The sequence below is a fragment of the Apodemus sylvaticus genome, chromosome 5, assembly GCF_947179515.1.
Source record: "Apodemus sylvaticus chromosome 5, mApoSyl1.1, whole genome shotgun sequence".
NCBI lineage: Eukaryota > Metazoa > Chordata > Mammalia > Rodentia > Muridae > Apodemus > Apodemus sylvaticus.
In genome coordinates, this window is record NC_067476.1 from 110674464 (window position 1) to 110700335 (window position 25872).

The window sequence follows — 25872 nt, forward strand, 5'->3', positions numbered from 1 at the left end:
TAGGCTTTCTCTGTATAACCTTGGATATCCTGGGATTCCCTCTGTAGACAAGGCTGTTCTCAAATTCAGAGAGATCTGCCTGCCTCTGCTTCTTGAGTACTGAAATAAAGGTGTGTGCCACCAGTGCCCAGCCTGAACTCTTTCTATTTATAATTTATACATATGGGTATTCTGTCTTCCTGTATACATCTACATGATAGAATAGAGCACCAGATTCCATTATAGATGGTTCTGAGCCACCATGTAGGTGCTGGGAATTGAACTCAGGTCCTCTAGAAGAGCAACCAGTGCTCTTAACCACTGAGCCATCTCTCTACCCGACTCTCATTTGTTTTATTGTATTGTTCTGGTCTGGTTTGTTTTATATTATTATTATTATTATTATTATTATTTTAGAAAGAAAGGATGTGGATCTGGATGGGTGGGAAGGAGTTGGGGGTGGGGAGAGTGTAATTAGAATATTGTATGGAAAAATAAATTTTCAATTACAAAATTCTTTTGTCTAGACTTTTGCCTTGACCAGTAAAATTAGCATTAAAATCCATCATGATTCAGAGTGCATCTGGGGTTTAATACTGCCCTGCTGTGTTTCCTTCCCAGGACCCGTATGGTCTCCTCCCAAATGGTTCCCGGTTGCGGGGAAATATTAAAAAGATCCTGCCAACTCTCCTGCCCGGCCAGGCCTCAGCACCATGTCCGGGCCTGGTCCTGCTCGGGCAGCGTTCTCGCTACCGCTGAGCTATTCTCTCCCAGCTAGCTCCCACAGCATCTCAGCATCTCTCCGCCATTGGTGGACCCACGCTCCAGTAACCAAGTAAAGCAAAACTCATAAAGCTTAATTAAGCAATCAGATTTATGCATCGGTAACATCACAATTTACAAGATACCAATACAATAATTTAGTAGCCAATTGATAATGATAAAAGCTTTATCCCAATATTTCCTACCTTATAAAAACTTAGCTATTTTGGCTAGTAGATGTCACACACATCCAGTCTGAAGAGACCTCCATTCCCTTCTCCTCCTGTGACCTCTGTCCCACCAACTCCTAGCTCCACCTCCCTTTTCCTGTCCAATCACAAGCCTTCCATTGCCCTAATAGGACTGGACATGGAAAATCCTGCAATAGTTCCCATAAATCTGTTGGTCTCTCCCTACCATGGCTCAGAACTGGCTCATGGGAATAACCTAACTCAGCACTTTCTTCTCCCGGGAAGAAAACAGTTGGGGTCAGACTATTCTTGGCCATTTATGGGGCTGGCTGGGAACAAATTCTTAGATAATGAAATAGCAACCCATGGCTCCTGCTCACCTACACCATCCCCCACTGAAACTGAAAGAAAATTACCCATAAGCCCCTGTGTTATGATCATTATCCAATAATTTGCCCGGGCGGGGCATTGGTAGCAGTAGCATGGCCTAGCCCAGTGGTCCTTGAGTGTGGTCTGAAGATCCACGGACATCTCTGACATGCTTGCAGGTGCCACATGAGAAATAAATGCCTGGTTCCCTGTGTGTGTGATGCAGGACTTTCTTGACAAACTGCCCCAAATGGCAACTGACAGCAAAGGCAGAGCTGAAAGCCAAGGTGTCTTTAATTAGGCCAGATAAATTCAAACAATTTGAAAATGTAAGATAACTCTATTTATCTAACTTACTTTATTTTTTTATTTTCTTTTTGGATTTTGGAAATTGTGTTTATTTTCATGAAACTGTTGCTTTATGAGTTTATTGTTATTTACAGTGAATAAAGTACCAAATTTCTCTAATTATCCATATAGTAAATTGCTAAGTAGAACCACAAGAAAATCTCCTTGGCAGTTTCACAGTTTTTCTTCTTTTTATGTGTTTGTTTTTTGTGTGTATGTGTATGGACATACATGTGCCACAGCATGTGCGTAGAGGTCAGGGACAACTTGGAAGAGTAGGTTCTTTTCTTCCACCATGTGGGTCCTAAGGGTCAAAGTCTGGTCGTCAGGCTTGGTGGCAAGCATTTTAACCACGGAGCCATTTCCCTGGCCTCTCGGTGGTTTTTAAGTGGAAAGGGGCTTAGGGACCTTGGAGTCTGAGCAACACTGCTTTAAATCACCCACAGGTTCCAGGAAGCCCACTCTCAGCACCCTGCTGGGGAACTGGTGGAGGACCTTTGGCCTGCTAGTTGTATTTACTCTACCTAGGTATTATGATAGTTGTATTTACTCTAACTAACTATATATAACTATATATAACTATATATATATATATATATAACTATATATAACTATATATATATAACTATATATAACTACATATATGTATGTATGTATATATTACTCAGTTTTAATATGCTCTCAGAAATTCACTTTTGGATGTTTTATATTTAGAGAGAAGTAAGCTGGTGTTTAGCTCTAAGATGGAATGATACTCCAAAGTCAGATCGCCTCACTTCTGAAGTGTTTGAGAATGAGGAAAATGGTTACTTTGCTGATAAGCCTTGAGATGTAAGACTTTTCTTCTTCCAGGAAGTCGTGAGTGGGTTGCAAAACTCTAGCTGAGGAGGGGCTATGTCATAAAGCTAAGGAAGTGAGTTTGTCCTTTGTCCTTCATGACATTCTGCCCTGTTTAGGCCCCAAAGACCAACCCAGGCCCTGTTGGTCCTAAGGATCATGACAGAGAAGAATCCCTGTGTGCTCTGGCTTTCTCTCTCTGAGACCTTTCCTCTTTGGGCTTGGGCCCTCTGGCTTCTGTTTGTCCTGGAACCCTGACTTTTCCTAGCAGGCTGTGACAGGCTGCCCTGGATCTTGGTCTGTGTGCTGCTTTTGGCAGGAGTCTTTGTCCCAGCTCCAGCCCCGTGGAGTTGGATGCTGGCCACTTGGCCGGCACTCTGGCCAGGCCAGTTCTGGCCCCATGGGATCCGGTGGAAGAGTTGAGCAGAGATGACAGGATGGAGTGGACTGTTTATAGAAGTCCCTCTGTATAGATTGGCATTCAAAGTGTGCTGTCATCTGCAGGGACCACAGGGATTTCTTCAGAGAGCCTGCCAGGGAGTGAGTTGTGTGCCAAGGGACTCCAGAGCAGCTGGAATCGTGGTTTGTTTATTTCTTGATACTGTGACCATTCTTCATAAATAAGATCTCTTTATTTGAAAACTTAATTACTACTTTTACAGTCAAGTGTTGTGTAAAAGTTAACAATAATTATTATTTGCTACCATTTGTTAAGTCCCTTCAATGTGACAGGTGAGGTGATTCACACACTTCACAGTTGTTTACTGGCTCCTGCTATGAGCCAGACACCAAGGGGCAGAAAGTAAAGCAGGTATTCATGGAGCTTGTAGTTTAGTATAGGAGGAGACTCTATGGAGTAAAAAACATATACATTTATTGTTAAGTCAGGCAGTGACAGATTCTGTGAGTAAAATCAGACACAGTAAGTTGGAGAGAAAAAAGATGAAATTGTCTTTATGACATGTTCTTATAGTTGAAATTCATAATAATTGCACAAAATATGTTAGAACTAGTAAATTCAGCAAAATTGCAAGATAAGATCAATATGTAGAAATACTTTTGTCTTTCTATGTTAAAACGTACAATCAAAAGAAAATTTAATTTTAATTATAATTTTAATTGATAATTAAACGATAATTTATAATTATAATGATTAATTACATTGATAATTTTAATTATAAGAACATGAAAATGACAAAATGCTGAGGAATAAAATTTTCTTTCCTGAGCTGGAGAGATGGCTCAGCAGTTAAGAGCACTGACTGCTCTTCTGAAGGTCTTGAGTTCAAATCCCAGCAACCACATGGTGGCTCACAGCCATTTGAAAAGAGATCTGATCCCCTTTTTTGGGGTGTCTGAAGACAGCTACAGTGTACTTACATATATAATAAGTAAATAAATCTTTAAAAAACAAACAAACAAGCAAAATTTTTTCTTTCCTTTCTTTTTTTCTTCCTTCCTCCCTTCCTTTCTTTTTTCCTTCCTTCCTTTCTTCTTTCTTTCTTTCTTTCTTTCTTTCTTTCTTTCTTTCTTTCTTTCTTTCTTTCTTTCTTTCTTTCTTTCTTTCTTTCTTTCTTTCTTTCTTTCTTTCTTTCTTTTTTGAGACAAGGCTTCATTGTGTAGCCCTGGTTGGCCTGAAGCTCTATTCACCAGGTTGACTTTGATCTCACAGAGATCTACCTCCTGCTTCTGCCTCCAGAGTACTGAGATTAAAGCATGTACTCTCATGCCTGACTTACAATGTAAAACTTTTGTATATCAAGGATGATGTACAAAACATTGAATGTATCCCTCCAAACGTCTGTGTTGAAAGTTAAGGTCTGCCGGACAGTGGTGGCGCACGCCTGTAATCCCAGCACTTAGGAGGCAAAGGCAGGCAGATTTCTGAGTTCAAGGCCAGCCTGGTCTCCAAAGTGAGTTCCAGGACAGCCAGGAGCCAGGGCTACACAGAGAAACCCTGCCTCAAAAATCCAAAAAAAAAAAAAAAAAAAAAAAAAAAAAAAAAAAAAAATGGGGCTTCCAGAAGGTGATTAGACTTTGAAGGCTGCTTCTGTATTAGTCAGGCTCTCTCTAGAGGGACAGAACTGATAGAATGGATGTCTCTGTATATAACTGCCTATTAAGGAAAGGTCCAAGAACTAGTAGTTGTTCAGGCCACGAGGCTGGATGTCTCAGTTGGTCTTCAGTATATGCCGGGATCCTAAAGTACACTTCAGTGCCAGTGAAGGAATAGACTTGCCAGTGAGAGCAAACAGGCAAAGAGCAAAAGCTTCCTTCTTTCATGTCCTTTGTATAGACTGCCACCAGAAAGTGTGGCTCAGATTGAAGGTGAATCTTCACACTTCAAATGATTTAACTGAGAAAATTTCCTCACAGGTGTGCCTAGATGCTTGGGTTGTTGTCAGTTGCAGATGTGGTGGAGTTGACAACCAAGACTAGCCATTATAGCTTTCAACAAAAGATTAATGCCATTGTGTCAGTATCGGGGACCAGCCCTGGCAGGGACCAGATACTGAGGTGGGAAACAGCATTGGACTAAGACCAAAGACTGAGGTTCTCCGGCCTTATAACTCTCTCTTACTGTTCTGGGGGGCCACAAGCTAAGGCCTCTGGAAAATTAACTCTCTTGCTATTCTGTGACTAAAAGCTGTTAGCAGCAAGGGAATTAGAAAAAAGGCTTAGTTTCTCTTTGGCCCAGGGGCCTCTCACTGGCCAGATGAGAGGCTAGGAGTTTGTTAACTCTTTGTGAGTCAGAGGAAAAAGAAGAAGAAAGGAAGAATTCAAGCACACATGTACATACATACACTTTGGCTGGGCCTAACCACCTGTCTCCATAATTCTACATGAGTTCACAAATACTTACATACATACACATATATCTATGTATGCACATATATATATAGATAGTCTGACATATATACATGTGGTGGATGGGGCTGAGTCCCAAATAGCACACTTTATTTCTTCTCTCTGACCTTCTTATATCTTCTTTATAAAATTACCTCATACACGAAATATTACACAAAAGGGGAATCACAGAAGAATGTTGATAGTAAATTCAAAGCTGTGTTTCATTCTACAAGTTCATTATAAGTTCAAAGCAACAGTTTCTTTTCTTTTCTTTTTCTTGAGACAGGTTTCTCTGTGTAGCCCTGGCTGTCCTGGAACTCACTCTGAAGACCAGGCTGGCCTTGAACTCAGAAATCCACCTGCCTCTGCCTCCCAAGTGCTGGGATTAAAGGTGTGCGCCACCACTGCCCGGCAAAGCAACAGTTTCACAAGGCCTTTTTGTTTGTTTGTTTGTTTGTTTGTTTAAGATTTATTTGTTTTATATATGTGAGTACACTGTTGCTCTCTTTAGACATAACAGAAGAGGGCATTGGATCCCATTATAGGTGATTGTGGGCCACCATGTGGTTGCTGGGAATTGAACTCAGAACCTCTGGAAGAGCAGTCAGTGATCTTAACTGTTGAGCTACCTCTCTAGCCCCACATGGCCTTGTTTTATTATAGTGCACACCTGTGGCTTTATCATTGGACCTGACTATTATGAATGTTTTTCCTTGATCACAAATTTGTCCCAAGCCTATTTCTCTTTTTAGTGTCATTTATGAAAGCTCATTATATTTCTTATTATGCAGACTTTATTTACTATTTTATGAGGTGGGGGCACATTCTATTCTTGATTCTAACTTTATTACATCTTTCTGGCAAAACAACTAAAACTGTCTCCTTAAACTTTATTTTTGAAATTATTTTAATCAAATCAGGAATTGTATAAAGTCATTAATTCATCTAAACACCATTAATTTATGGAAGTTCATCTTCATGATGATCTGCAGGAAATTTGCTCAATGGGGTGGGCTGATGCCCAGAAATCATTAGGCTATGCAATACTGACAGGAAAGGTATCAGCAGCGGAAAAACAATCCTGGGGTGAAGTCTCCAAGGATCCTGCATTGTCAGGGCTCACCCATCACATCAAATGGTGCGCCATCTGCAGAAATCTCACTTGCCTGTCATAGTCATAGTCATAGTCATAGATTTTTCATAGATGGCTTCTGAAACCTCAGAAGAAGTAACTTCTTTTTTTTTCTTTTTTTGAGACAGGGTTTCTCTGTGTAGCCCTGGCTGTCCTGGAACTCACTCTGTAGATCAGGCTGGCCTCGAACACAGAGCCTGCCTCTGCCTCCCAAGTGCTGGGATTACAGGCGTGCACCACCACGCCCGGCTTGTAACTTCTGTTCTTTATAAATTACCCAGTCTCAGGTATTTTGTGATAACAGCACAGAATAGACTAAAGGAATACTGACATCAGAGTGAAGAGACAGTCCATAGAATGGGAGAAAATACTTGCAAATCGCATTTCTAAGATATCCATAAAATCTAAAGAATTCTTGCAACTCAACTATAAACAGCTTAATTAACAGATGACATGATCTTATATGTAGAAAAGAACAACAATTTGTTTTAAAATGATCAAAGGAATTGAAAGGCCCTTTCCTTAGTGAAAATATTCAAATGACTCTTCTTTAATAAAAAATATACAAATCATCAGTAAATACACAGAATAATGCCTGATATCACTAAGCATTAGAGAACTGAAGATGAAACCTTCAGCGAGATACATATTCCTTTATACCCTTTAACGTAGTTGCTTATAGAAAATGAGATGATCCCTCCAGGATGGGAAAATGTGAATCCTTATGTGTTACTGATGCTGGGATGAGAATGTAAAGTCATGTAGTGTCTGTTCAAGACATTCTGATATTACCTTAAGAATTAAACATTCCCTTAAAAAATTAAATCACACGATACAGAAATCACATTTCTTAATACATGCCACAAAAGTAGCATTAAAGTCAGGTGTACACACACACACACACACACACACACACACACTCTATCTATCTATCTATCTATCTATCTATCTATCTATCTATCTATCTATCTATCTCTAGAAGAACAGGGCTTTCTTTGAGACTTCCTTATTTCAGGACTGCTGCTTCTGGAAGGTGTTGCTTATCAGTTAGTTCTTCCAGGAAACACCTCCATAGACCTACTCTGAAGCTTGTTTCTTAATTGATTCCAGATCCAAGCAAGCTGACAACAGATATTTACCATCACATCACGTTAACAGTATTGGTGTGCACAATAGCTAATGTCTGTCAGCAGAGGGAGCAAGGAGCAAGATGAGGTATATAATGCAAAAAAAAGTTTTTAAAATAAGGGAAATATGGCACCTATTACATGGATGACTTTTGCAGGTATTATGGCTAAAGAAAAGGAGGGTTTCACAGAGGACAATTACTGTGTGACTTTATGTGAAGTTTGTGTAGTAATCAGATTCAGGGAGACAGAGATTAGAACAGTGCTTATTATGGGCCGGGGAAAAGGAAGATGAGATTTTTTTTTGTTGTTTTTTGTTTTTTTTTTTTAAAGATTTATTTATTACATATATTGAGTTCTGCTTGCATGCATGCCTGAAGGCCAGAAGAGGTTACCAGTTCTCATTATAGATGGTTATGAGCCACCATGTGGTTTCTGGGAATTGAACTCAGGACCTCTAAAAGGGCAGCCAGTGCTCTTAACCTCTGAGCCATCTCTCCAGCACCAGATAAGGAGTTTTAAACTGGTTTGGATTTTCACTTTGGGAAAGTTAAAAGTTCTAGAGATGAATGGTATTGTTGGTTTCAGAACACTGTGAGTATACTTTATGCACCAGTGATGGATTCCTAAGAGTGGTTGAAGTAACAATTTTTATAGATATGCTCGCACTAACTAAATGATTAAAAATCAAGTATGGGAAACCATAGAAGGAAGTATAGAAGGGAAGATAGGAAACCTCACAGTTATGTGATCTGGAGAAATGCTCCAAGGGTCAAGGAGTGGATTGGGTGGATATTGGGGTAATAAACAGGTAGATGGAGTGGGTATCCCAATAGAGAAACATAGTGCTCAATAGGGAGGTATGTTGTGAGCAGAGACAAGGAAGGTTTGATGAACCAAGGATGAAGTGTTATGTCACAATGAAGGACCTTAGAAGGAGGTTGTTTTTCCTCAGCGTGGATAAAATGGGGAGCTTCTAGAAGGACTGAGTGGAGCAGGGATGTTTTACTAGGAGCCTTCCTAGCTGCTAGGCTTGAGACCATATTAGGAGCAGGACTGAAAAGGAGAAGTGTTGAGTGGTTATTTCAGTCCCCAGAGAGAGAGAGAGAGAGAGAGAGAGAGAGAGAGAGAGAGAGAGAGAGAGAGCTGGTGCTGGCCAAGACCAGATTGACTAGTCATTGACTGAATTTGAGCTTCTTCTGACATTCTATTGAAAAAGCAGTAGGATCTGCTGATGGATGGCTAGGCACAAAGGAGAGAAGAATGAAGACTATTCTGTACTTGTCTTGACATCATCAGGAGGTAGTCTTCAGTTATGATCAGAAATTTGAGATATATAGGGATAGGATGTGGAAGATCATGACTACAGGGATGAATTAAGAGCTGGGAAGCTGGAGCCCCAAATGTGTTGACAGAGAACAGGGAGCTTGAGGACTGAGTCTGGTGGTTTCTGGAAAAGGATCAGAGTGGAGACCAGGGGACTGAGCAGAGAAATAGGTCACAAGCAGAAGAGAGCCACAAGTATTTTTCATAGTTATGCAATATGCTGTACAAACTATGCATGATGATGCATGCAAGTACTCGAGTAATCTCAACATCAGAAAACTGAAGCAGAAGGATAAAAAATTCAAAGCCACTTTGGGCTGCTCAAAACCAAACAAACCAAAAGAAACAAATATACTACTCCTAGGAATATCATAATGTAAGTACTATTCTCTATTATATAGGCCATGGGTTATGGGGCTAATGACTAGAGAAAAAGTTTAACTCACCTAAAGTTAAATGCTAGAAGGAACCGAGGCAAAAGTCAAACTATTCCTGCTGGATTCCATAGCCCAAATGGGGTAACCCTCCACCCCACAATGCATTTCTGTTGTGCCGAGGCAGAAACAAAAGAACAGGACTGTATAACTCAAGAGAAGTAGGTGGCATTCTCCATCTTCCAAGTGTCCATCATCTATTGGATCAGTGCTGATGTGGAATAGCTAAGTGGGCACAACGCAAGATCAACCTACCTGGGCAAGCCAGGATGGATGCTGGTTATAGGAGGCTGCAAAGGCTTCTACTGGTAACTTTGTGTATGTATAGAGGGGTAGAAAGAAGCTACTTTAATGAGAAGGGTTCCTGGGTACATGCCATCCTGACTTTTGGGTGTTGGGGTAAGCTATTGTGACTTGGGCTCATCCTAACACGGGTATGGATAACACTGTGGCTTCTTTTTCACCACGTGGCAAAGGTAGGCGATCCTTAAACACAGGATGTAAGGCCAGCCATCAGAATCTGTCAATGGGACTAGTAAGCAGGCCAGGGATGTCATGCAGGTGCAGAAGTCAGGTTTCATGTTTATGCTAGCCATGTGCAGCTGAGTCATGACTTCTGCGCCACATCAGGCTAAACACTATAATGTTAATTTCTGGTTCCTGCACTGGAATCAGCTTTTTCTTAACCCATGTTTCAAGGCCTGCTTCTTCACCTTTCTACTCATGCTGTGAAGTTTGGGGAAGTCAAACAATTACAGATAGAGATTTTAGAAAAAGTCACAAAACTCACGGGAAGAAATGCTGGAAATCTACATTATTAAGGTAAGGCACATTCACTTCAGGAAAATTAAAATAATACGCATACACAGAGACTATAGAATACTATATATAACTAATAATGGGCTTTATGGATGCCAGGGTTATTTTTTTTAGTGTACTTCATATATATTTGTATGTTGTTTTTAAAATGATTTTTCTGTCCCATGTTGGAGTCAGATAGACAAGGGTTCATACTTGGTTTCTTATTGAGTCAACCAAGTACTTGGGTGACTTTCCTGCTTCTCTGAGCCCCAGTTTCCTTCACTCACCTCAAAGGGTTCATGAGAGGATCAAATGTGTAAGTTTCTTTGGATGGTATGGGCAATATCAAGTGTTGAACGAGCAATCAGTGATGTTATGATTTACCATCCAGCTTTTAAGTAGCAATTATTTTATCTTTCAAAATGTCAAGTGACTTGAGCAATAATTGTCCAAGGGCAAAATAAATAAGCAGTCATTAGTTTCTATTAAGACTCTTGCCAAATGCTGTACTCTGCCCAAACAGGAAAAGAAACCTGATGAGTCAAGTTGATAAGGCCAATACGATAAAATTCATTATTACATGCTGTTAGTATTGACTAATTCTGCGATTACTCTTTAACTGGAAAATTTCCAAATGTAGGTGCATGGGTAGGGGCTTAGGAGGCATCTGCTACCAAGGGAATGTATATCATGTTTGAGGCAAGAACTTGGAAGAATCTTTCTTTGTCAGAATGCTGAAATAATGTCTTCATGAAATGAAAATGACCCTTACATAAAGCCACGAGAATGTCACTTTTCTCAGTCCTGCCCTGGCTTTTTCTGGAGCACTCAAAGTTCCTGGGAGGACAGAAGTACATGGCTACTGTCTTTGGGATCAATGTTTCCAGCACTCTGTTCAGGTACTCTGTGATCCTGGTAACCATCATGGGTCATGAAAGCTAGATGTGAAGACTGCACTGAAATGGCTAGATTTTCTTGAGACAGTAACAGGAGCCAGTTGGAGGCTTTATTTATTGGGGGAAGGTGTGACATGAGACTGATGTCCAAGGTATTCTGGTGCCATCATTACAATTCATGTATCAATTCCAAACACACATATATATGGATGTACAAAGGACCTAGAATGGTTAAAACGATCCCGTAATAAAGCAAAGCTGGTGGGCTCTCACTACATGATTCCAAGGCTCAATGGAAGCGTCTAAGACTATGTGGCTCTGATATAGGAAATGGCACACACATCAAGGGATCAGAATACAGAGCCCTGACAGAAATATACATCAGTTAATTTACTCTTGATAGTGTTGCCAAGGCAACTCAACAAGAAAAGGAAAGTTCTGAACCTTGTTGATTTTTATTGCGGAAATGCATGTCTTTCAGGAATACCTCTGGGTGTATAAGACTTTTTCTCTCTCAAGAATTTGTAGCAGAGCATCACAGCATACAGATCTGCTACATAAATGCCCCAAAGGAGAGTATCTTAGGTCAAATGGTCTTCCTTCTGTTTGAGACTGAACTTATTAGCAGATGTATTTGATGGCCTGGGCTGCAAGTTTGGATATAATAAAAGTTTGAATATATTATCCATACTATTTACTATTTATAAATTTACTATTTAAAATCATAAATTTGTATAATGATATAATCACTGAGTTTCCTTTGAATATATCAGTGTAAATAAAAGTAGCTATTGACATAGCAGAGATATTAAAAAAGACACAGAAAAATACACTGATTAATGATTGATCTTAATCAATATAGACAGTCCAGCTAGTGCTGCCAACTTAACGAGAGGACAAATTTGCCAATAATGAATATTAATTAAACAACTAGATAATCAAATTAAAGATAAGGCTGAGAGAATTTATGTGTGTAAATGATGTCAGAATATATGCCAGCAATGCAGTCAATCAAGTCAAGCCCAGTCCAGGTTTCAGAACTTTGATCTGACTTTTGAAAATGGACCAGCCCAAGTGCATACTCAAGTTAACACCAGGGAATGACAAACTCCTCCTGATGTTTCCCATCAGGCCTAATAACAAACATAGCTGTCTCATGTGGAGACTGGGGAAGGGAAGTTATCATAATAAACAATTTAAAATGCTCCAAGATGGATGAATTCAACACATGTGCTTGCAGTTAGTTTTAAACTTGTGAGTAAAAATGGCCACAGTTGGATGTTACTAGTAACACAATTATATTCCTGCACCAATAATGTGAATGGTCAGCATGAAGAAAGGAAACCATCCACACTTGATATTTCCAAGTGATTTACTATCTATCATCTAACATCTATTTATCAATCATCTACCATTTATCTATCTTATCTATCATCTATCTATCTATCCATCTATCTAATAATTATTTAGAGACAGGGTTTTTCAATGTAGTTCTGACTGGTGTGAAACACCTATTTTTAAAAATAATTTTAAAGATTTATTTATTTATTATATGTAAGTACACTGTAGCTGTCTTCAGACACTCCAGAAGAGGGTGTCAGATCTCGTTAAGGATGGTTGTGAGCCACCATGTGGTTGCTGGGATATGAACCTCTGGAAGAGCAGTCAGTGCTCTTAACTGCTGAGCCATCTCTCCAGCCTGGTGTGAAACACCTTTGCAGACCAGGATGATAAGCTCTTTCCTCTGGCTCCTATGTACCGGGATTTCATATGCCCAGGAGATTTGTTTGGTGGTTTGGGTTTATAAAAAGCAGAGCAGACTGTTGAAGGCAAAGGGATGTTTGTTCAGATGACTATAGACTCAGGAAGATGACATTGGGAACACCTTGACAGGATGATGTTGAGTACTTTCTGGTGGTACAAAATAAGATGGACCAGTGATAGAGTTTGGGCCACCAGAGTCCTTAATAACAAAGGACAGTGAGAGGTGGTTGTAAGATATTCTTGAAAGGGCTCTGAACCTCTTCTAGTTTCTGACCCTGGTTTTGACACTCACCAGGTAACTCTGGTTGGATAAGTCCCTTGGTTTCCCTGAACCTTTTCCATTTATGTGGGGTCTGGGTAGTTCTAAGGATTGGTAAAACAGAGGACACTGGGCCCTTCGAAAATATCTGCTACAGTTGTTTTTCATTATCTACTTGTAACTGACTCTTCAGTGCAAGCCCAGGCTGGAGCCACGCAATGATTTCTGTGAGAGCCTGGAGATATTTTAGGAAATAATCAATACAAGATGTGTTGGGTTGAAGCCATGTTGAGAAGCATAAATCTTGACAGTGTGTTGTTTGATAAAATTAATAATGCTTGAGAGAAACATTGTAAAAAAAAAAAAACTGTGGGAGGGAAAAATAACGAGTATGTCTAGGGAGAAAGTTGAAGCCAGTGTGGAAAGAGTCATCCAAAGAAGGCTGGTCATCATCCTGCTGCTGCTGAGACAATACACATGCACAAGCATACCAGCAGAGGAGCATGTGCGTGGAAATACAAAGACATTAGGCATATTTAAAGGAACAGTACATAGCCACATATGTATATATAGGAACCTGCACACACGTACATACATGGAAGTACATGTACAAAAAATATATACGAAAGATGCATCCACACCTGGATATACAAATCCATGTTTGCAAAGATAGATGCACATGCATCCACACATGAGCTACTAGTTTTGTTGATGGAGTCTCAAAAGAAACTAGCCAATCCGTGGACTCTCTTGATATGTTCATGAAGGGACCAGAGTTTCTTGAAGGATTTGTTATAGGAAACACACTGAATGTTTTTTTCACAGTCTGTTTGCTGGTGAAGGGACAGCTCACTTTCCAGGATAAACTTCTTGCCACAGTTATCACAGCTCTGCGTGCGCCTGAAAGTTCATGTTCTCCTTCAGGTACCAGGGAGCATGGAACAGCCTGGGGCACTTCTCACAGGTCAGAGGCTCTTTCTCTTCATGTTTAGCTTTCTGGGCTGACGCTTTAGGCTCCTTGGCGGCCTGCTTCTTCCTCTTGGGTAGCTCTGCACTCTTCTATGGCCTCGGCCTCGAGTTGTGCGGGGTGTGCAGGGTGTGGGGGAAGTGGTAGCTGCGGCAACAGAGGCAGCTCTCCGGGTTCGCCTTTGTGTAACCCCGACTTTCTCCACTTGCTTCTTTTTCTTCTGCTGTCTGTTCTCTCCGTAGTCACTGATGTTATCTGTAGCCAACTCCTCAGTCTCTTCGTCTTCCTCGCTGCTTGTCTTAAGAACAGGAGTCTCTTTGGACTGAGAAGAGATACCCTTTTCCCCTTTAGATTCATTTAACGTTTGATTATTAAGGTTTACCTCCACTATGATCTGCTCCCTTTTGTAAGAGACTTCCTTGTCATCCAAATTCTCCCGGTCTTCCTTGACAGTATGCACATCAGACACTGCCCTTGGCTTCCTGAAATAATTTATAAAAGTCATCAGAAAATGCAAGCAAATTGGGCTGTAGTTCGGTGGTTCATTTCAAGGGCAGTCTTCTTCACTTCCTCGGGTCAGTCTGATGGTTCACCAGGACAATGGCGGAAGCCCTGGAGGAGTCCGTGGAGAGACCCCAGAGACAGTACAGCTGCACCCCTTCTGCCAGCTCACCATGACACTGGCTGGTGCTAATGGTACCGGGCCTGGGCTGCGCTGTTCTTCTCTGCCAGGTGCCTCAGAAAGGTATCCTTGCTCTGGCTTCTGTGGTTTAGGGGCTCACTCTTGAAGAGGGCTGGAGGTGAGGCGCAGGAGGGATGGGGAGGTGGTGTGCATGGTGTGGATGCGTGTGGATGTGCAGGTGTGAGAAAGGGGGCGGGTCTTGAGGGAAGCACGCCACCCATGAGGTTCATACTGATTGCAGGGGATGGGCTGGTGAGAGTGTTGGCCACGGCTGTAACAGGAGCAGCTGGAGCTGAGGCCAGTGGCATCTAGAGAGCTAGCGGCACATTCACTGGGCTGGTCACTCGGAAGCATTTCTTCTTGTGGGCTTACAGCATGTTGAAAAAGCAGAAGCGCTGACCGCACACCTCACAGGGGTAGGACTTCTCGCCTGTGTGAGTTCTGCGGTGCTTCTTCATGTTGGGTCGACAGGTGAAGCTTTGCCGCAGATTTCACAGATGAAAGGTTTCTCTCCAGTGTGCGCCTTCATGTGCTCGTCGAAGTACTGCTTCATGTTGAAGTCCTTGTGCACCACTGGCACATGAACTGCTCGTGCCCAATGTGGATGCTCATGTGGGAGCAGAGCTGATACTTGTACGGGAACCGCTCGTCGCAGTTTTCACATCTGAAGGGTTTCTCTCCAGAACACTGCGAGGAGTGCAGCTCGAGTGACATACTGCGCTTGAAAGACTTTCCACAGGTCTCACTTGTAAATGGCATGTCTTTTGTGTGTGCCACCATGTGTTTCCACATGTGAGCCATGGTATAGAACCTCTCGCAAATCTCACAATCCTTTCAGCTTTTGGTGCTGGCTGCAGAGTCGAGCTGGCTGCGTTTCACACAATATCAAGCATTATAGAGAAGATGAGAACTTTCTTTTCTGTGTAGCTCTTTTAACACACTATTTTACTACAGAAATTATTTTAGAGTTTTTGTATAGACTTTAGTAGTCTGTTTCTAAAATGAGATGTATTTCAATAAGCTGTGTAATTTTTTCAGTGTAGCTAAACCCATGTTGTAAAATAGATAAATTTTTATAATCATAAAAAAAAAAAGAAAAGAAAAGAAAGAAAAAAACTGGCCTATGAGGACAACTAGCATGAATTCCAATAATGATCATTGCAAATTGTCCACTCAAGGGCTACCACTGTCTCAGGAAATGTTGCTCTTGGGTTTTATTAAAAAGTGTGTGTGTGTGTGAGAGAGAGAGAGAGAGAGAGACAGAGAGAGACAGAGACAGAAAGAGAGAGAGAGAGAGAGAGAGAGAGAGAGAGAGAGATTGGGTATCTTTTTCTGTCATTCTCTGCTGTATTTTTTGAGACCGACTCTCTCACTGAACATGGAGCTCAGCAATTTTGCTAGGTCAGCTGGTTAAAGAGTCCCTAGCAGCTTCCCGTCTTGCCTCTCTAGTGTTAGAATTACAGATACATGCCACTGTTCCTGGCTTTTTACAAAGATGCTAAGGGCCCAAACTCAGGCCCTTGCTCTTGCAGCAAGAGCTTCGACCCACTGAGCTGTCCTAAGCCCTGCTCTAGTTTTTCTGTAATTAAACAGTGGAGAGCAGGACCCTCAGAGAGCTTTGGGCTTGGTGATGTTGTGGACAGGGAGAGAATCAGCAGGCATGAGAGACCAGGATCTCATGACTTTAAAATCATAAATCAAACCCAGGGGTGGCCTGTGCTGAAAAAGAGAAGAACATGGCTTTTCCTTTTTCTAAAATGGACCCGGATTTTCTGAAGGATTTTCTTCACGTTAGTGTTGCTGTGTGAACATTTGGAGAAGCTAGGCAAGATGTCTTGTCTGCCTAGACTGCAGGGGGAACAAACTGGGAGGCCAGGGGCAAGCTTGGGAAAGCCTCAGGGGCAATGCATCTTCCTCCAGGCTGACTTGCAGGCAGGAGCAGTTGACCTTCTGTTGGGTAAGAAAAGAGGCTGTGGGCTTGTGAAACAGAAGGTAAGGACTCTTGCTGCCTGCCCCATGACCTGACTTAGATCCTCAGGACCTACATCATTGCTGTAGGAGAGAACTGACTCTTCCAAGTTGTCCTCTGACCTCTATACATGTGCTGTGTTGTGCATACCCCTAAATGGTTTGTTTATTTAATTATTTATTTTATAACCCAATATCAGCCTCCCCTCTGCTCGCAGGACCCCCTCATGCAAGTCCTCCCCAAGTCCTCCTTCCCCTTCTCAGCAGGTCCCCTTTGGGTGGCACTCCTTAACTAAACTCCCCACTCTACTCCAAACATCAAGTTTAGGACTAGGTGCATCCTCTCTCATTGAGGCCAGACAAGGCAGTCAGTCTATTTAGGGGAGCAGGCCACAGGCTTAGGGACATCCCCTGCTCCAGTTGTTGGACCCACATGAAGACCAGGCTGCTCATCTGCTACATATATGGAGGAGGGCCTAGGCCCAGCCAGTGCTTACTCTTTGGTTGATGGTTCAGTCTCTTGGAGCCCCCAAGGGTCCAGGTTAGTTGACTCTGTTGGTCTTCTGGTAGGGCCCCTTTCTTCTTCCTCAGTCCTTCTCCCAACTCTTCTGTAAGATTCCCTGAGCTCCATCTAATGTTTGACTGTGAGTCTCTGCATCTTTTTCCATTGGCTGCTGGGTGGAGCCTCGTACAGGTCAGTTATGTAAATTCCTATCTGTAAGCATAACAGAGTATAATTAATCGTGTCAGGGATTGGTTCTTGCTCATGGGATGGATCTCAATTTAGGCCAGTCATTGCTGGCCAAGTTGGCCTTTGACTTAGGGTTGCACATACCCCTAAATAAGTTATTTTTAAAATCTTAATAAAAGGGAAGAGAGTCCTTGAATATCACACTCAGATTGGCCAGAGGCCACATTGACATAAGATGAAACATTTATTTTCCAAAGAGTGATGCGATTATTTCCTAACTTAAAATTGCTTTGTTGTCAAAGTACTATGTATATCACATATTATTTAAGATGTAAATTTGAAAGGTCAGAAGACCATGAGGAAATCTTCATATTGGGTTTATTGGTTCCAGGAAGAAAAAAGGAAGAACTTCATCAGCCAAAGCCTTGTCCTGGGAGAAGTGCTCTGCATGGTGGATGTGGCCATGTCTATAAAGGTGAGAGGTTCTGGGAAGCTCAGCCTATAGGAACTCACATTCACTGGGTATGAGAAGGAGTGAATGATGTCACCATGTGCTCCCAACACAGGAATTAAACAGGTGTCTGTAAAATAGTTCATAGCATGACTCATCCCTCTGCCTTTCCCTTTCACCACCATCACCTATTCTTTAGTCTTTGTTGTTTGTTTGGTTTTGAGACAGAGTCTTCCTAGGGCCTAGGCAGGCCTTGAACTCCTATCTCTGTCTCCCAAGTGCTGGAATCACTGGTATACTGGTCTGATACTTTCTGCTTGTTTTTGCATATTTTTCAATAATATGCATATTATATATTAATTGATTATTCTCACTTGTCTTTTCTTTTTCTTTTTCTTTTTTGAGACAGGGTTTATCTATGTAGCCTTGGTGGCCCTGGGACTCAATTTGTAGAACAAGCTGGTCTTGAATTCACAGAGATCCACCCACTTCTACCTCCCAAATGCTGGGATTAAAGATGTGCACCACCCCACCCACACAGCTTCATTTGTCTTATTTTCATAAAGACAGTACCACAAATGTCTGTAATTTACTTTCTTCACTTAGATGCCACTGCGGAGGTGGATCTATGCTGTTGCAAGTCATTGCCTTCATTAATTTAAGTAATTTAAACATTTGATTATGAAATATAAACTTTAAATTTTATTTATTTATTATGTATGTTACAAGAAGGAAAGCACTACCTGTTCTTTCATCATCAAACGTGGGAGTCAGATGATGTTAGCTACTATTGCATCACAGTGACCCAAATACCCACTGGAAACAACAGAGGGAGATGATTTATTTTGGTTCATGATTTCAACTCCTTTTGGCTGCGAAGTCATGGTGAAGCAGGTGGCACCATTGTGGCAAGAGTGTGCAGCAGATAATTGAAATTAGAGTGGACCAGGATGCAAAGAGCAAGAAGTGGGCAGGAGTAATGCATCTCCAAGATGTTCCTCTTGGCATAACCTTGTGTAGGTGTGTGCCTCTGTGTGTGTGTGTGTGTGTGTGTGTGTGTGTTTGTGTTTGATCCCCAGAACCTACATGAAAACACTCAGGTGCCATGACATGGCATTTGTAATCTCAGTGCTGGGAACACGAACATGAGGATGTCTGGGACACACTGGCCAAACAATTTAGTCTAAATCAGTGAGCTTCAGGCCAGTAAAAAAATCTGTCTCAAAATTTTTAAAAAGATTATCTAGGAGCAAGCAAGTTTGTTCATGGGTATTGTTACCAAGACCCAGATGGAGCTCAAGTCCCAGAACCTACATGGTGGAAGGGGAGAGAACTGATTCCAGCAAATTGTCCTGACTTCCACAGGCATGCCATGGTATGATAAAACAAAACAACAACAAAACAACCATTTTTCCCATTTCCAAGGAAGAGGAAAAAGTTAAAAACCTAGAAGAAAATATGTCTTAATGTATACATTTGTCATTAGTCAAAGAGGAAAATTCAACTTGTTTTAGTTTGTGTCTTTTAAACTAGACACAGAGAAAAAGAATATACTGTTTTGAATTGATTCCATTTTCCAAATGTGTGAGCACAGGTGGATCATACAGGTAAGAGTGACCTCCCTTCCAAAAAAAAAAAAAAAAAAGGTCTAGTTTAAATTCGATAGGGCAAAACACTTAACTGACACCTGAAGAACTCCACAGGCCTGTGAGACATGACTTCTCGAATTTCTTGGTGTCTCCTTTCCTCGGCCACATTTTCTCTACCTTGGTTTCATTCATCAGCTCATGAAAAGATGGCAATCAGCTGACTCGGGGCTCCATCGCTCTGGGTTCCATTGTGTCTCAGTAGTCACTTGGGATGGCCCCATTGAGATTCTTGGTCTGTTTCTGAACCCACATCTTCATGGATGATGTAGTTCAGCTACATGTATGTTATAGACTCATCCTGAAGCCACCTGTAAGCCATTCAGACTCACTCTTGGGAAGGAGGGTCTTCAGGGGAAATCCAGTGAGTGGCTCGGAGAGGAAAGGAATGCTGAACTCAAGACCAGCAAATCCCGACATGCTTCCACCGGCACCTTTGTCTTTGCTGTCAGCTGTCCTGTTCCTTCCACGTGGCCTTGATCTTGATGCCTCTTCTTCCTCTTTGTATTGGCCAGTTATTGTCAACTTGACATGAACTAGAGTCACCTGTGAAGAGGGAACCTCAAATAAAGAACCGCCTCTCTATCCAACTGGCTTATGTGTCAGGCCTTGTTTAATGCTGGGTATTGGAAAGCCCAGCACATTGTGGTGGTGCCACCCTGGGCAGGCAATCCTGGGGTATAGAAGAGCAAAAGGAACAAGCCATGGGTGTCAAGCCAGTTGGTGACATTCCTCAATGGACTCTTCCTCAGTTCCTGACTCTGGGTTCCTGCCTTAAGTTTCCTGTCTTGGCTTCCCTCCATGACTGCTACAACCTGGAAGCTGAAAGAAACCCTTTACTCTCTGTAACTTGCATTTGATCATTATGTCTATCATAGTGGCAGAGATCAAACTAGAACACTTCTCCTCTTCCTCCTTCTTTAGCCCCTGCTTGCTCCCCTCCCCACCCCCAGCAGCAACACTTTTTCAGGGCTCGTAAAGGGGCATGAAAAGACCTGTGTAGCACTGAAGGATCCTAAGAGATACCCCTTGAATGGGGTTTACCAGTGGGTCTAGTTGTTAAGCTGTTGATTGTGACCAATCATTGTCTGTACTGCCCTTGTTTCTAGTGTGGAATCCTTTTATTGTTATTTGGTGGTGCAGTCAGCAATCTTGGAAGTCCTGAACATGTTACCAAGTGGTTTCCATCAATCAAGGTATGATGCTTGCCTTAATAGATTGTTTTTTTTTTCCACAGAGATTTAAAAAAAAAACATAGTACTTTTGTTTGAGTGTGCATTTGAATAAAAAATAAATCAAACAGAATTAGAATCTGTAAAAATTTTGTCCCAAATGAGAATTTCAAGACTATGCTGCATTTGTCATATTCTTCTTTTTAAAAGATTAAAAAAAAAATGTATATGGGGCTGGAGCGATGGCTCAGCAGTTAAGAGCACTAGCCGTTCTTCCAGAGGACCTGGGTTCAATTCCCAGCACCCACATGGCAGCTTACAACTGTCTGTAACTCCAGTTCCAAGGGATCTGACACACATGCAGGTAAAACAACCAGTGCATATAAAATAAAAATAAATACATTTTAAAAATTATATTTAGGGTTGTTTTGCTTGAATGTTTGTCTGTACACCACGAGTGCTTGGTGCCTTCAGAGATCAGAAGATGGTGTTGGATCCTCTGGTACTAGAGTTATGGATGGTTATGAGCCACTATGTGGGTGCTGGGAGCTGAATCTAGGTCCTCTGCAAAAGCAACAAGTACTCTAAACCACTGAGGTATCTTTCTAGCCTCATCTGTCATATTTCTAAGCTCACAAACCAACTAAAATTTATGACTTTTAAATTTTATGATTGTCTAAAATTTTATGATTGTCTCCAGCTTTCTTCCCCTTTTCTTACTACTATATAGTTAATGGCCCAAGGTCTTCAGTTAAAGATCATCTGAACAGCTAACTCTCTTTTACTATCTCATGAACTTCAGGAGCAGAAGTATACTGGGATGTTTGCAATGACCGAGAAGGGCCACGGGAGCAACGTGAGAGGGATCCAGACTGAGGCCACCTTTGACCTTGACAATCAGGTGAGGAATCTGTTTCCTGGTTCACGGTTCAGTCCATCAGGGGACCAGCACAAACCATCACATCTTTCCTGAGCCTGGCTTCACATCTTCTGCGTGTGCTCTGGTGAGAAGCATAGGCTCAGAACAGCATCTGACTGTTTTAGAGGTGGGTATGAGCTCAGGCTTTGGACAGCAATAGCAGCCACCACTTACATACTTCCTGCCCCTAACTCTGTATGTGTACTCTGTAGTCTCCCCCCTGTAGCATTTCCTATCTATGCTGTTCTTTCCAAAAGTACTGTATGAAGAAGGGAGATGTCTTTGCTCTTTCTGTCTGTTGCACATGGCAGACACGCAGAGGTGAGGCTTCCTGATCAGGGGATAAGTCCTTTATGCTGACGCAATTTTCCCTCAATATTCATGGGGGATTATAGCTTCTTGGAACCTCTGAGAATTCTAAAATACATGGATGCTCAGTTTCCTTATATAAGTAGCAGAGTGTTTGTATAGGAACTACCACATCCTCCTGTATAATTTATATCATTTTTGATGGCTTCTAACTTCTAATATGGTACTGATGTTGTACACCTGTGGAACTGTATCACTTAGGGAGCGATGACAACAAAACAATGTCTGTTGAGAGTCAGTATAGGTGTAATTAACATGCATGTCAATACATAGTTGGTTGAATCCAGTGATGTGGGGTACATGGAGATAGATGGCCAACTAATTGTGCTATGTAATGTTCTTTTTGTGAGTGTTTGTGTGAGTGTGTGTGGTATATGTGCACATGTGTATGCCTATGCATATGTGCACATGTGCCTATGCATATGAAAGCCAGAAGAAGATATAGAGTCCCCTGCTTGATCACTCTCCATCGTGTTGCCTTGAGACAGGGTCTATCACAGAATCTGGAAGGAATTAGGCTAGCAGTCAGATCCTTCTGTCTCTTCCCCCTCACAGTGTGGGGTCACAGGCATGTAGGGTCACACCTGGCTTTTTACCTGGGTCTTGGGGACTTAAACTCAGGTCCTCATACTTGAGCAGCAGGTATTCTGCCCCCCTGAGCCATCTCCCATATGTGATGTTCTTAACCATGGCTTGCATGGGTTTTACATGACAGCTTGAAGGCAGCACAATGTCCTTTTTCTCCTTTTACTTCATGTGATGAACTCTGACCTTTTTCTTTTCATTTTCTTTTTGTTTTTTCTTTTTGATTCTATATTTTGCTATTATTCCTTTCTCTTTCCTTTAGAATGTTTATTTATTTATTTATGTATTTATTGTGTGTGCATATGTCACAGCATTTATGTGGAGGTCAGAGGACAACTTGTTGGAGTCAATTCTCTCCATGCACATGGGTCCTTAAACTCAGGTCATCAGGCTTGGTGGCAAGCGCTTCTATACACTGAGCCATCTTGCTGGCCCCTTTTCCTTCTTAATAATTAAATAAACATGTTGGTCAAGACCTTCTAACCCTGATGTCTTGCTTCATAATAGACCACAACCAAGGCATGTGGAAGCTCTTTGTAGCTGTCTACTATTGGACTCCTCCCCTGAATAAAGAAAACCACTGTTGTTTGTCTTTCCTGCCTTTGTGGTTTCTTACTTGGTACTGGGTATTCCTAAGGACTCTAAAGGGGTCAGTAAATTCTAATGTGTAGCCATGTTTGTGAACCAGGCTGGCTGGGGACATTACACAAGTGTCTGCCTAGTTCTAGTCTTCCATTGCCTCTGAGTTTGCCTTTTGGAATCAGGACTTTTTTTAAAGCAAGTTTTCTTGACTGATGAACTCTCATTGGATGAGGGGCAGTGTTTAGGAGGGTGTTAGCAGTTCCTGCTAGTTGAGAATTCGAGTGGTAGGCGGGCGCTAAGCTAAGTGCTGAGATAATCAGTCAATGAACTACTGTTGTCCCTGTTTTACAGACAGGGAAACTGAGGCTTACAGAGGTTAGGAACCTGACTGAATTGATAGAGTTAATGAGGAATCTTAGGCTGAAATAGAAACCGCCTTTAAGGGTGTGGCTTTCCCACCAAGCGATGGCTTATTGATCTTGCATCTTATGAGTTTTGGCTGGCCTTTTTTTTCTTTTCCCAAGCTGTGATATTGAGATAACCTTGAAATCATTACTGGGGGGGGGGGAACCCACCCATGACTCTTACTTGTTTCTTCTTACAATTATTTTCTCAACAAAATATAATTTCTTGCCTTGGTCCCACTTTCCCCAAACAGTGTAAGTGATTTGGTCACCCGATGGGCCTCGGCAGCTGCCCCTTTCCGACAGGGGAGCTGCACATAAGAAGGGTGGTGAGCACTGTGTCTCCAGTGGGTGGGAGAGAGAACAAGTCAGTCACATGCTTCTGCCTGGAGGGAAGCAGGCTTAGGGAACTGACACAGTGGTGTGTGTGTGTGTGTGTGTGTGTGTGTGTGTTTCCCCCTTAGATTCACGGTTCTCCTTCATTTCCTCTTGAAAGTGGTGCAGCATATCAAATGAACCTCCTTCCCCTCCCTTACTTTGGTTTTTGGTTCTTTTGTTTTCGTTTTTTTTTTTGTTTGTTTGTTTTTTTTTTTTTAAGGGGACTAGGTTAACTAGTTATATGGTTAGCTGTGAGGTAAGAGATAGTTTTATTTTTAAACTCTATGCTAACTAGCACAATTGAGATTTTGGCCAAAGCTTTTTATGGTTTTTATTAGTTTACATTTATTTATTTATCGATTGACTTATTGACTGATTTATTATTGATTGCGTGGGTGTACAGGCACATACAGACACATGCATGTACCTCTGCACTTAATGCACTTACGTGGAGGTCAGAGGACAATTTGCCAGATTCTGTTCTCTCCTTTCACATGCAGTCCAGGAATTGAAATCAGATCATTAGACTTTGAAAACAAGTGCCTTACTTAAAGAGGTTTACCTTTTTATTTGCATTATGTATCCGCGTGTTGGGTATGTGTACAATGTGAGCGCAGGTATCCTCAGGGCCCAGGGATGGTGGCTCCCTAGAGCTGGCGTTACAGGAGTCTGGCAGCTTCCTGACATGCATGCTGAGAAGCCAGCTCAGGTCCTCTGCAAGTGCACAGTGTGTTCTGAACCGCTGAGCCGGCTCTTCAGCCCTCTATTTTTTAAATTTAATTAATTTATTATTATTTTTTAACATTTCTTAGTGTTTGCAACACTGACCATCTTGTTGGTCTTCAAGTAATCATAATTGTAACCAGCACACATGCTGGGCATTGTTTAGATTACAGTTTTAACTCCAGTATTTTGGCTGATACAAACTTTCCATATCAAGCTTCTTGCCAGAAGTGACAAACCTCTTCCCGGGGTGTATCAGATGTGTGCAGCACCGGTGGCCTCCCGCCTTCTCCCCTGGCAGCCCTGTGGTGTTTCCAGGGCTCCTTCCCCCTCCCCCTCACACACTCAGGATCTGTGGTCCTTCTAGCTCACTGCATGCAACCTAGGGCTGCACCCCCTTTCAGAAGCCCTGACTGGCCAGATAAGCCAAGGACAATCTCAGGAGACTTCTCTTAAAATGATTCAACTCGTCCATGTATTCTTCTGAAAAGCCTGTGCACATGTTAAAGGTTTTCCTGTACAAACTTATGTCAGAGATTGTTTTCTTAGGCCTCAAGACTGTATTTCTTGGCCCAACGGGAAAGCACAGTCTATACACTTTATAATCTGAAATCAGAGATAATCCTTGTGTAACCAAGAGCATGCTGGTTTAGCTGAATCATATCTTCTACATTGTCAACCCCAATTAAATGGCTAGTTTCGCTTTTTGCTGTTTCCTCTGGGCCCCTGACCTATCATAGGTACCCTGCACTCAGAACTGGCGATGAGGTCAGAACCTTCTTCAGAAGAGGTTTAAGGGTAACTCATGTGGTGGGCAAGCCTGGAGAGAACCACGCCTTGAAGGCAGTCTTTCCACTGACGTGCTGGTACTGGTTTCCAGACAGTAGGAAAGAGAAGCCAGGGTTTGAGCAGAGACTGGAAACAAACCCTGCTGCTGCTCCTGGTTCTTCAGACCAGGGTTGGTTTCAGGGTGTTTGGAGCTGGAATCCTTGGCTATGTTACTGAGACCAACTGCACAGGACTTTCTAAGATTCCCTCAGAAGACATATTCCTTTACAAGTGTTTCTGTTCCAAGGACATGGGCACATGACTCTTGCCTGGGACACTGGGGTACTTTATTATATTCACTGACTAGCAAAATGTTCAGGGCAGGTTCTGAGATAGCCAGTCAAAGGCTTTGATGACTGTTTTCTTTTCCTTTAAAAATCAAAATTAAAATTATTTTGGGGTGATATATTAAGGAATGATAGGACTAGCTCA

At 41.9% G+C, this 25872-nt stretch overlaps 1 protein-coding gene across 1 annotated transcript in view; it reads left to right on the forward strand.

Annotated features, from left to right (window-relative positions):
• The first annotated feature begins 2915 nt into the window (after window positions 1-2915).
• Acoxl (acyl-CoA oxidase like) overlaps window positions 2916-25872 on the forward strand; it is a 275238-nt gene continuing 252281 nt past the window's right edge. Inside the window, exons 1-4 of the mRNA XM_052183555.1 lie at window positions 2916-3068; window positions 17775-17858; window positions 20590-20676; window positions 21455-21553. Coding sequence (XP_052039515.1) covers window positions 2916-3068; window positions 17775-17858; window positions 20590-20676; window positions 21455-21553 — 423 coding nt within the window. The remainder of the gene's footprint in view (window positions 3069-17774; window positions 17859-20589; window positions 20677-21454; window positions 21554-25872) is intronic.